Source organism: Camarhynchus parvulus, chromosome 9, assembly GCF_901933205.1.
Source record: "Camarhynchus parvulus chromosome 9, STF_HiC, whole genome shotgun sequence".
In the NCBI taxonomy this organism is placed as follows: domain Eukaryota; kingdom Metazoa; phylum Chordata; class Aves; order Passeriformes; family Thraupidae; genus Camarhynchus; species Camarhynchus parvulus.
In genome coordinates, this window is record NC_044579.1 from 4,360,386 (window position 1) to 4,373,495 (window position 13,110).

Here is a 13,110-nt window from a genome sequence, read left to right on the forward strand (position 1 = left end):
ACTAACAGTATTGCAGTGCCAAGCATGAAAAACCCACCCATGTTTAAATTATTAGCACCAGCTTAACTTGGAGCTGGAGCCAGCCAATGTTGTATTTTTTAAGAGATGAATTTATACTGTGCGCTAACATAAAAACATTAAATCTCTCTTTATCCCCCACTAGCATGTCTTTTGAGCAATACTCCACTGGGATGCAGAAGAAAACATCCCTTCTTGCAGCTTAAAGAGAACAGAGAGTCTAAAATATTACCTAAGCAATTGCTGTTGAACCAGACTGTGCAACTCAGCATGCACCGTGCCCCCAGGCTCCAGTAATAACCACAGGGATGGACAAACAGAAGCTCCAAATGCCTCATTAAGGCATGGAAATAAACAGAATTAGGGCCAAATCCCCAGCAGGTCTGAGCACACCAGCAGTAGCCACCCAGGTTTGTTAACCTCTCCTGCAGAGCAGCATCGATTTCTCCATAAAAAGCAAAAGCAAACTAAAAGGGATAAACAAAGTTGTTTTCTTACCTGGAGAGATTGTCGATCTGCAACCCGTATTTAGTTTCTGTTTCTTTCTGGCCTATCTTGATGTTGAATTCCTTATCAACCAGCAGGACAAAGGAAATGGCCCCTGAATCAGGCTTCATGTACATCAGGAAGGAGTCCTTCACCACCAGCCACCTGTACAGACACAGTACTCATGTCACCTGGATTTCACATCCATGCCAGGCCTTAAAACATGAGCCACCAAAAGAGCCAAAAAATGGAAAAGTACTTCTTCAAAACACATGCAAGTCATTTATCTGGGGTATCTACTAAATGGTAAAAATTATTCTCAGGAGCTAGACTGGGGGTGGTTTTCTTGAGCAGAAAAGTGTCTATTTTATGAACTTGGGTAATGAGTTTTAATTCAATCTAGGACTTTTAGAGGTATGTAATTAAATTCTTTTTACAGGAGTCTTTAAAAATACAGGTTCCCTTGTTAAACAAAACCCACAAGAACCTCCCTGCTCATAAACCTCTGAGCATGAGGCAAGGTACAACAAGCATTTCTCCATCCCTGATTTTTATTCAGCTTGTATGCTATATGGGAGTTATTTGACATTTCTTACATTAATTCTGATGCTAGGATCACTTTCACTCCTATCAAAATATATGAACAAGGCATTTTGGAAAGCTTTTATTGCCAAGCAACAGGCACCCTGTTAGAAACACATGAGGAGGGATGACCGGCAGGTTTTACATAAATACTGTAGCCTGAAGGCAACTCTGGGAAAAAACACTTTTTTTACTGTGAATGGCATTTCTAATTTTTTCTCCCCCTGCAGCGTAGCTGGGGTAACCAGCCCCCTCTGTCCCACACAGGTCTCCCTCATCAGACCTTCGCTTCATTCTTCTGCACACTCAGAAACACACAAAGCAGCACAAAACACTGCAAAAATCTGTTCATTCTTGTATCTTTAGTAACAGCCTCAGCTCCTCATCTATTTCCCATATTTTTTTATTAGATCCCGTAATTTTTTTTCTTGCTTTCAGGGCCCTGAAAGAGTTACCTGGCATCACCTCTTATTTGGTGCCAAAATATCTCCCCTCTCTATTTGGCCCATAATTTCACTCTTAAACATCCCACAGGGTATCTTTCCAAGTACTCTCCCTTCTGTTTTCCCCAGGCAGCTCTACATGCCTGAGGAGTCCTGCCTGTGCCCACTCACAGCTTCACCCCACTATCCTCCTCCATCTCCTAAAATCCTCCCTTTAAATAACCCTCTCTGGGAAATATTACTGTTATTTGCTTATTTATTGATGCATAAACTATCAGTCCCAGTGGGCCAAGATGGGAATTTAGTGTCTCACTTGTGATATTCTGTACACAATCCCACTCAAACACTTCTCCTACCCCCTTTCTAGGCTCAAAAGAAAAATGGAGATCCATCAGAGCTGGGTGTGCTACTGGCCCCACTACAGCTTAAGCTCTGGACAACACAAGGAAGGGTTAACTGAGGAGTATGAAGAAGAAAAGGCATATTTTCCATAAAAAAGAAAAAGAATTGGTGACGATTTAATGATTTGACCTGAAGGAAAGTCATATCTTTGTCTCCTTGTGCCCTGATTATAGAGATCTTCTGTAAACCTAAATTAGGAAATGTTGGAAAGACTGTGCAGAAACAGAACCTTTTCTTCACAAGAATGCAAAAAGGTTTTGTTGGAAAACAGAATTATTAAAGATAAAACTAATGACAGTCCATGGGTGATGCTCAAATCCAAAGGTGCATAACGCCTGGGGTAAGCTCTATTGACTAAGAAATTGTTGCTGTAAGGCAGATATGGGCTGTTTGGATTTTGAAATGGAAAGATTTGCCTGGGAAGGGCATGCTCCAGGAAATACACCCTGCATTTTTTGGAGGCTGGCTGGTAACACAGGTACTCCCCCACAGCACACACCTCCCTGTGCTGCAGCCCCAGGCAATACAGAGACCTAACACAGAGGGTAAAGGGGTGGGAACAGCAAATTATGTCTGTCTGCAGCAGGCAGGGACATGGGAACAGGAGAAAACACTGGGATTCAATACCTGCAGTAATCAGCAAGAGGCAATACATAAATGTATTTAATGCCAATGTTAATTGCACCAAACAGCTCCTTAGCATTGCAGGTCACATCTGATTTGATCCTGCCCTGAAGCAGTCCAAAGAGTGTTTCAATTAATTGATTTTCATTTTGTAAATTGAGGAAGGGAAGCTCAGAAGGCTAGGCTGAAATCTGCCTGGGGCAGGTCACCAGCCACATTCCCTCCCAAAGGCACAGAACCACCTGTGCTCCTGCAGCAGGGAAAGCTGGGCACAGTCTGGGAGGGCACTGCCATTTCTGTCAGCTCTAGGAAATCCCAGATTTTCTCTGGAGTAGCATGTCCCTTCTGTGAACTCCAAAGGAGGAAAAAAAAAAACCCACCAGATGGAAGGGTGAGGCAGGGAATAGCCCACGGGCCCTTCCAACCTGAAAATCTGCGGCTTTCGTAAAAACAGCAAGATTCTCTCCCACAGATTTTTTGGGAGAAGGAGACAAATGGGGGTTTTTGTGTGCCCAGGGAGCAGTGGCATCCCCCCTGTGGCAGCCCAGCAGTACCTTTTGGACCAGCGGTAGCACATCCTCCCTTGGCCACAGCAGTTGAGGCCAGGAATGCGGTGGCCCCCGGAGCGCTTCATGATGAACCCTTCTCTGCAAGGACACAAAGGGGCAGGGTGAGGCATGGGGCTCACCTGCAGCTGCAGGGGGGGTTTGCAACCCCCAGCCCTTGTGCCTAGGGCTGGCTCTGCAACCGTGCCCAAGCAGCCTCTGTGCTGTGCCCTAAAAGCCAGATGAAGGGCAAAAATAACTCCCCCTCAGAAGAGAATAATGGAATTTTAAGAAGCACAGGGTCCCATTTTACAGCACTGGAAGCAGAAAATTAAGTGGCTCAACAGGGTGGGCTGCAGAGAGGGAAGAGTGGAAACCCCATAAGCACTGTCTTGTAAAGCAGCTCATTCTTAAAAAATTTCTCCAAATTGTAGCATTTCTGTCTGAACAGTAATAATTTTTCATATCTAGATGGCAAAATATTCCCCAGTCAGTTAGTGCTGGGAAAGGAAAGCTATTAATTTTAACAGTATTTGTGTATAAAGCCATGCTCTTAGTGAATCCTAACTCACAAAGACAGCTCACAACTCACATGCCCTTCGGTCCCAGGTCGTGGATGAATGACAGCTGGCTTACTCCAACAAACTCCATCTGGGAAAGAAAAAGAGATTCCCCCATTTTCATAACCCTGAAATCCACAAAAATTTTTGCTTTATCAAAGTGACCTGCCATAAAGACCTACAGAACATCCAGAGCAGATGTTATCCACCATCACTTAAGCATCTCCAAGAAGACCAAGGAAAGTATTTTGGTTGAGTTTTCTGTTTGTTTATTTTACATGTACTTTGGAGAACACATTTCAGGACAATTAAACTCAAATGCATCACAGGGGCTTCCTGGTATTCTCCCTCCTGGATCTTTGGCTGAAAAAGGACTGAAGTTTGACACTGTTCATGAGTCTGTGTGATCTTGGCTGGCTACCTGAATCCTCTCCTCCCTCCAGGGACCCTCAAAGAAAGACTGCAAAGGAAATGAGGACACATGCCCAGAGCAGGGAGCACCCTTTAAGTCTCCTACCCCATGGAGACACCACAGGAGGGTTCAGCCCCACCACCCATGAGCATCCTCCAAGGCCACTGCAGCAGGTCAGTGCTGGACACACATCACTGCCAAGTGGCTCCAAAACCAAAATTCCACAGGAAAACCACAGTGGGGCAGGAGGGGAGCAAGTTCAAATCCAGGAACCTGCCTCCTCATGGCTCCTCCTGCTTCAGCAGGGATTGCAGGGCACATAACAGTGAGCAAAGCTGGTGAGAAAGCTCAGCATGATTACATTCACCTCTAAAAATAGGACACCGGGCAATTTCAACTGAGCAGGCTTTTCTTGGCACAGCAGGACATTCCTGGCAGTCTGCTGGTTATTAGCCCTGGGCCCCTTCAGCAGGGAGAAACATTCTCCCAGGGTGTCCTGTGCAGGACAGGGCCGGGGCAGGCACAGCCCTGCAAAGGAGTCACACAGCAGAACCCTGTCTGCACCCAGGCACTTCTAATTTATTGTCACAGCAAGCTGGCCAAGTGCAGAAAGGTGCTCAGGGCAGGTGTCACTGTCCCTCTGGCCAGGCAGCAAGCCAGAGGGAACCTCTAACAGCACATTTTGGCAATGAAACCTGCAGTCCAGGGCTCAGCCCATGCTCCTGATTGCAGTGGGGACAGGAGGCAGCCTCGGTACCAGCTTCAGGATATGCCCACCCGTACCCACTGTAACTCCAAGGAAAGGCTTTCTCTTCTCGTGGAAAGGGCCACTCTGGCAAATCAGCCTCAGGGCCCTCATCAGCAAAATCCAATTTTGCACAGGAATTACATGGGTGGAGCCCTAAGTCTCAAAGACATTTTCAGACACTAAGTATAACAAAAAGTATCAGTAAATTTGGGGTCAAAGTCTATCTTGCCATTACAATGAGGTTAGCACAGGCTCCCTTCCCAATACCATCACTTTTTCCCAGAAAACAGCAGCAGAACTGAAGATCCTTCCATCTCCTCATGCTCAGCTGCTCCTGGGATCTTCCCAAACTTCTCACATCAGTCAAGGCCATGAAGAAGAACAAAAGACACTACTGCTTTCCTCAGGGACAGAAAGTAACCTCTCCTCAGCTGAGTCAATTCTAATGCTTTGATTTTAGGGTGATTTCAGCCTGTTTTCAGAAAGTGGTTAGAACAAGTCATTCCATGCTATTTTACCAACCATCTTGCTCTCTCTGCTCTCCCAAAGTGTTCTGGAAAAGCACCAGGTGTGACCAATGAATGTTTCAGCTGTTTCTGCAGCAACAGTCAGAGCAGGGTAGGAAGTGCCTGAAAAAATCCAGTGTATCCTACAAGTCCTTATCAGAGGTCCCAAGCAAATTCTCAGGCCAGTTCTTTGTCTGAATCCCATTTTAACTTCATGGCATTTCATATCAGACAAATCAGAAACCCAGACATCTCTCACAGTGGGCACACACACAAAAAAAACCACAGAAATGTCAAAACCCTTTGAAAATGCTGGCTGGAACCAGAAAGCTAGCAGGAATTTGAGGATTACTGCATGCAGAGAAATAATTGTCCTCAAAGAAGCAAAAAGAAAAGCCAAGAGGAAAAATTACTTGCAGAAACAGAATTACCACTACATAAAAGAGAAAGAAATATTGTCTGGCAGCACAGCCACCTCCTCTTCAGCCAAGCAGTCTCTGGAACAGCAATGACAGGAGCCCATCCAACACATTGATCGAGTGTTGGTTTGTAAAAAAAAAAAAAAACTTAAATAAATTCCTGCAGTTCGTAGGAAAATTCCCCAGCGTAGTGCAAAACATCTGATGGAATAATTTATTGTTCCAATCAGCTATTTTTACTGTCACAGTGTCTCATCTGAGGTGCTCATCATTCACAGAGAGGCTGGGAGAGGCAGGCAGGAGCTTTCATCTCCGTCACATCAGAATTCCTGTGCTGCCCAGCTGCCTCCCTGGGATCTGGCATCCCACTCTGGTTTCAGAGAGACCCGCAGCAGGATGGTTTTGGTATGAGACATGGGCCTGGAGAATGCAGCTTCAATGACATTGTTGTGGCAGACAGGAGTGATGGGCTGCAGGAAGACAGGCTATGGGAGGTGGAGAACCAGCTGCAAGGTGTTCAAACCATCCTGTCCTGCCAGCAATGTGGAGCATGCATGACTTACGTAAGTAAAAATTTCACAGAGCATCTTCATTTCAGAAAGGATTCAGCCTCTCCATGCTGTATTTTTTCATTTTGACTCTTGTTCTTTATTTAGTGGGTTCAGAAATGCATCAAAAGCTGATTAGCACTGGTCACTAGCAATAACATGGAATTACATACTCTCCAGAATGATATTGTTCAGCACAATTTCTTACACAAAAAAAAAATTTGCTTATACAAAATACACATTAAAAAAACCCCAAACGTGCTGCATTTCAAGTGTAATATCTGGAAATATTGATGGGTTGGGTGGGGACCTCCACAAAGATCCAAGCATTGTATCAGAGGCAAAGCAGTGGCCTCTCTCACTTCTCAGCTGTTCCTAAATAAGATGAGGTTTTTACTTTCTCTAAAGTTCATGCAAAACATTACACACATACACACAATCCAATCAAATCTTACTTTTTATTTTGCTTGGGCATCTTTTAAGTATGGGAGCTTGCACAAAAATAATGCAAAGGTCCAATTAATAAAATTTTTAAACAGAATCCAATTAATCCTTAACATTCTGAGGCTATATTCCTCTAATTTTCAATTTTCAGGAAAAGAAGTGTGAACAGTTAACTCACTGCGATTCCCACAACATTCATTTTAATGGTAATTGTCTTAAAGCACTTCAGCTCAAAATACTATAAAAAAGGTTTTGGAAGGAAGAAGAAGACATGAGATTTAATCACATAAATCAAATAATTAAAAAAATATTAAATATAAAAAGCTAGATGATGTACAACTTCTCCAATGCCATGTAGTCACTGTGGACCTGATCCTTAACCCAACCAGTGACTTCAGGTCTTCAGGCAAAACCATAAGCCTGACTTGCAGGCTTGACTGTCTTAGTGCATGGCACATCCTCCAGACAGTGTATAATGCACTTTGCTCTCACTGGCAAATAATAAATTAACCACAAACACAAAATAAAAAAATAAAAAAAGTAAATTCATTAAATTGTGCAGCTCAGATGTAAAAAACATCTCCTCAGAGGTGCTCCTGACCCAAGCAGGCTCTTCACAAATGACCAGGGGTTACACTCCAGGCAGGTCTCAGCTTGCCTTTGCAACTCCATGCCTGATTTAACAGAGTTCCTGATTTTAAAAAAGTCCTCAGTGCATGGATTTGATGAGAGGAACACAAAGAAGTCCAAATGCGCTCCAAGATTAATACAGTTACAGCATTTGTCAGCATCCAGGCAAAAGGCTTCTCAACCACAGGAAGAGCAAAGCCCTCATTTTGTTCTCAGGAGGACAAATACAGTTCCAGGGAAAGTGCCAGAACTCTCCACTTTAGTCTCCTCTGAGAATGGTGGGGGTGGTTTGGGTGCTGTTTTAAAGGAAGCACTTCCTTCCCTGTGCTCTCTTCCAGCACTGCCTGCAGGACCCGTGCCGCCACCACGGGCAGCAAAATCCTCCCTGAACACTTCTCTGCGGCCAAATGCAGTGAAAGCCAACAATAAACTGAGAATTTATGTGCAAAAGGGACATCTGGCTCCAGGGGCTGGGGACAGAAGGGCGATTCAGCCCAGGAGGGAGCACCCCACAGCTGCTGGGAAGGCAGGGCCGCCCATCTCCTCTCCCAGCCCCCACTGTGCAGCCTGTCTCAAACCACAGCCTGGCCAAAGCATCACCCACGTTCTCATAGGAGCAGAAATGTTCCAAAATATTTTAAAAAGGCAACGCCTGCCTAAAAGTGACAAGATGGATCCACACTGTAAAATAACTCTCCCCCGCTCTGCATATGCTACTGATCAAAATTGCCAAGTTACCCCAATCCTGCTTCTAGAACAAAAGATGACTCTTTTCCACATGCAGCTCTTCACTGCTTTGGAATTAAACTCCACAGCCTGTCCCCTAAAGAAGCACTCTAAGGAATGCAGCTTCCTCAGCCTCAGCCTGAAGATTTCTTGCCATCCAGAGAGCAATAGCCAACCCCAATGGGCCCTTTGTCCCATGGAATAAGCAGTGCTCAACACTGAGCTCTGCAACAGAGCACACACAGTTTTCAAGTTTTTATACACAACATCCAGCTATGAGCTGCCCAACATCTCTACACAACGGAAATCCTGCAAAATAGAAGAATACCTAACAACAGCCAAAGTGGAAGAGAAGTGGCTGCTACAGAAACCCAAAGTTCAGTCTGTATTTTTGGCTTGTTTGAAAACCAGGTGTTCCCAGCTATCACTCTGTGCTCAGAAATGTCACCAAACTTGGCAGCTGCTCAGTGCGTGCATCAGATTTTGCTGGTAACACAAAAGATGAAGTAACACAGTCATTATGCAGCCAAAAAAAGGGGAAATAAATTACCATCCCCAAGAGATGTCACAGCTGCAGCTGACAGGTGAGGACTTCTGAAGAAACATTCGAGGATGAATTTCGAAAGAAATATTTTTGCTTAAAATAGGCCTGAAGCTGGATTTGACATCTCTCCTCATTTCAAACAGTGTTGACTTCGGGAAATAAGCCAACTACCATCTCCCTTTGGAACTGACAAAACACTCACCTCTCTGGGTATCCCACACACACAAATTCAACATCACTAATGTCCAGGGAAACTGCACAGAATAGAAACCTGAGACAAATCTGCACCCAGAACCACACACAAAGCCCAGACTGAAGGAGCAAATACAAATATGGTTTGGATTCCAATTTTTTAAGTATTTAAAACTGTAACTTATCATCTTACATGGTCTGCAGAATTAAACAGAATCTCACTGTATCATACATGTACAGCCAGCTGTCTGGACTGAACCAGCTTGAGGAGGTTATCACTGTGCTACACCAGCAACCACTGAGTCATTCCTTTGGTTTAAATCATATTACATCTGTGTTGGAGAAATCAGCTAAGCCAAAATGCTCACAAAACAGCTGTAAAATGTTTCTTGCAGAAGCTGCATGTTTTCTTCCAATGAATTCAGCATTTGTAAAGTGAATATTCTTTAGATAATTAAGCAAAGTAATTTCTACTTACTGTTCCATGGTAGTTCCTGTACATTGGCATTTTCAGGATATTTGTCAAGTAGTCCTCCAGCTGTTTCTACAATTAAAATGTTGAAACTTTAGAGAGGATGTGGAGGTTTTTCTTGAAAATTCCTGTAATTCAACTGTCTGGCATTAGGAAGCAATCAAGAAATCAGACCCACTTTTCAGTTTGAGTGGATAAATAAATCCATTATAATGAACTCACAGGATATCACAGCTCAGCACCATAAACAGTTTGGCCATAAACAGGTTGTTTACTGTTCACAGTGCTGTGTTTGTACCTTCCACCAGCAGACCTGCTCTGTGGCAGGGTCACTTTGGAGATAAACTTTTGTGACTGAGCTGAAGTTTCAGAACAATTTTAAATACCAAATCAGTCCCCATTGTTTCTGACCCACAGGAATCAGCTTTGTGAGAAAACAGGCTCAGAGGCACTGAGAGAGCCTCTTTAACCAAAACAGAAGGTTCACAGGGTGAATGACACAGGGACCATGCTGTCCTGTCCAAAGGACACAGACAGAGCAGCGGCTGGGCCTGTCCTCCCAGCCAGGAAGGGATAAGAGAAGAAACCATGATGGGAGAAGTAATCTCTTACCATCCTCATGGTAAAAGGGGAAAGAAAAAATTAGACTGTCTGGGCATGAGCAACTGGGCAGAGTCCTACAGGACACAAAGAACACTGAAAGGAAACATGGGCTAAAAAAATAAAAAGCATCTATACAACAGTTTTCCTCCTCTTTTAAACCCACATCTCTCTCCTCAAACTTCCCACACATCAGAGAAGCTGTGAACAGCAGGGTTTCTGCATGGCACAGCCACAAGACACAATCCTTTAATCCTTTGGGCCTTGAAGTTCCAGTGGCACAAAGCCCAGGGAGGGAAGGAGGGAGGGAGCAGCAGAAAGGGAACGATAAGCACAGGCTGAACAAATATGGAGTTTTTAACTTGTGAGCAGCAAAGCTGTAATGAAGAGGTAGGAAGACATCCACCCTCTCCATGGAAGGGCCCATCTGTTAACATCTGATGAAGTTACACAGAACACGTGTGCCTGGGCTAAAATTACCCACTTCAGCATCAATAGCCTGACTGTCATCTCCTCTTTCAGAGGGGGATGGCACTGAAATCTCTCAGATTTTGATGGCCACGGGGTTGCCTCCATCACACAACTTGACTCTGAAAGCTGCCTTATCTATCTTTAAATCAGAGTAGGTGGGAGGAGGGGAACCACCATTCCCAGCATCATGGTGTTCCTCAACTGCAGAGGAAAGCTCTGCCCACATGAACCCCAGGAGCAGCATCCTCATCATTGCACAGCAGAGAATTTGGCATTAAAGCTGCACTTGTCAAAGTCAAACTTTGTCAAGAAAAATACTGTAATGACACCAAACAAGGGTTTTGATGGTGTGTGGCTTTGCAAGCAACCTGCCAGGCTTCTCTGCACCTCAGAGCATCCCTCTGGCCCCATAGTGAGGAGGGCTCTTACCCTCCTGCTGGAGAAGTGCTCCTCCCGCACCGTGCTCTCTGCGGTGTGCGGCAGACTCGGCATCTGCCTCGGCTCTCCCCTTTTGATGGATTGTCTTCTCACTGTGTGACTGCAAGGAAAAACACACCCCAACATCAAGTCTCAGTGCTGCAAGTGTCTGTATGCCTCAATAAATAACCCTTCTGCTGCAATGCCTTTATTTTTTCTATCCGAGAAGCCAGCATGCTCCAAGTGTCTTACAAACTAAAACACAACACAGAAGTATCAGTTTGATTTGTGAGGGCAAGCTTTTGATCTCATAAGGAAAAGGAGCCTACATCCTGTTTTTAGGGCATTATGTTCCTCCAGCTCTTAACCCCTCATAATTTTACCTTTCCTATCATGTTCCCAACATTTCTCTACGTTAGAAGGCTCTCACTCAGCTACATCACTTCCCTTCACACTTATTTTCGCTTTCCTCTTACATTACCAGCCATCCCAAGCACCAAGGCCAGCCTGGCCAGGGATCCCCATGCCTCCCACATCCTGCCCACACTGTCAGAAAGCCACAAAGCTCCAGCAATTTCCATTAGCATTATCACAACCCTTCTCCAAGTTCAAGGCAAATCCAGCTCAAAAGCTGATGACCCAGGAGACAACGTTTTCTGCGTCAGCACAGAGATATTTGCATCACTTAGATTATGGCTGCTGAACACATAGATTAAATATTTTTATTATAGCTGCTAAATATTCATGGAGACTGAATTCTTCTGCCCTCTCCTCCTCACAGCAAAGCAAATAGGACCAGTGAAGCCAAATAGATAAGACATTAAGTTAACAGATCACACCTCCCAAAGCTGTGTCCACAGGGATGCACACTCACCTCCTGGTGGGGATAGGGATGCGCACGAAGGCTTTGTACCTCAGCAGCTCCCTGTGAAACTCCTGGAAGTGCTTGAACTTCCTTTTCACATGCCAGACAAACTCTCCATGGGTCAGCTCGATGGTATAAACATTGGGGCTTGGTACCTGCAGGGGAGAATATCACCACATGGCATGCAAGTTTTGAAATAAGCCATTTTCCTGCAGCTGCTAATCTAAAGAGCCTTTATTCAGCTTTACTTAAGGATTATTGTGTCTCACGATTTCTTGTTCTGCTTTATTAGGTTTTATAAATAGACAGATAACCTTCTCTCCTAAGCATTTTCTGAAACACAGGCATTGCTGCTTCCTCAGCCCATGAACAAGCAAGCACAAAATTAAGGCATAAACAGCATTTTAAATACAGTTCTACAGAAATCAAACAAAATCTCTGGAAGTTCTGACCTTCTTAGTGGAAGTAAATCGTTCAACTTCCAGCACACGCACTCGGACAGGACATCCCGTGAGGTACGTCTGCGCTGCCCGGCTCTTTGAACCCATGGGTGTGGTAGATGGCAGAGAAGGGAATGCACACTGCAAGGACCACAAAGCCCACAAATCTGTTAGCTCAACAGCCTTGTAACAGGGCATGAAAGGCAGCCAACAGCAATGCTTTAACATGGGAACATTTATACAGCATTAATTCCAGCAAAAGAGAGCAATTTTTATTAAAGAGAGCTCAAAGACAAGGTTACACAGAAGGGACTTGACTTGACAAGCTCAAGTATTAAGAGCCTCCAGGTTCTAAATCAGGGTCAATGCTGGGCTTGGTAAAACCCCTGAGGCTGTAGCCTATCTGCCAACAGATTGATAAAACCCAGGCAGGACATGGGATAAGAACACAGAGGTGTCAACTCACCAGTGCCTTTGGGGTCAGTGAGCACCTCCGAGTCCACCTCCTCCCCCTCCACATGGAGCTCCCTGGTGTCCAGGCTCTCGATGATGTTGCTCATGTCTGCAGCGAGCTTCTTCAGCGTGGATGTGGCTGCATGGCTTTCTGCTCTCAGAGACATCTCAGGGGCCTGCGCTCGGGAGCCGCGGGGCGCTGCGGAGAGAGAGCACAGCTGCCACCACCTTCTCTGCAACACAGGGCTGAAGGAAACCACTGGCAACGCATGGACACGTCTTCCTTCCATCCCTTTAGCCACATTCATCCCAACTATCCCATCCTACACACCCAATAGCAAAGGTTCAACTGTAAAGCTACAAATCATATCACTGCCTGGCCAAATCCCAGATTTAATTCACCTGGGGCTGTGTTTCCCAGGTCAGGCTACACGAAGGAAATGCTCACTCAGAAAATCAGTAGGAGTTTTTGCTACATGTTCTTCCTTTGAGTGAACTACTGCTAAAAACTCCTGGCATTATTAAGATTTCCTCTATTTCTATGCTCCTTACACAAGGGCCTG

General features: G+C 44.8%; 1 protein-coding gene across 1 annotated transcript in view; it reads right to left on the reverse strand.

Moving 5' to 3' along the window:
• Positions 1 to 12,714, reverse strand: part of PLD1 (phospholipase D1) — a 45,216-nt gene extending 32,502 nt beyond the window's left edge. The window contains 9 exon segments of the mRNA XM_030954430.1: positions 517 to 669; positions 3,110 to 3,202; positions 3,693 to 3,751; positions 9,308 to 9,373; positions 10,802 to 10,910; positions 11,664 to 11,809; positions 12,107 to 12,181; positions 12,183 to 12,235; positions 12,561 to 12,714. Of these exon segments, the coding sequence (XP_030810290.1) occupies positions 517 to 669; positions 3,110 to 3,202; positions 3,693 to 3,751; positions 9,308 to 9,373; positions 10,802 to 10,910; positions 11,664 to 11,809; positions 12,107 to 12,181; positions 12,183 to 12,235; positions 12,561 to 12,714 (908 nt within the window).
• Positions 12,715 to 13,110: the final 396 nt, after the last annotated feature.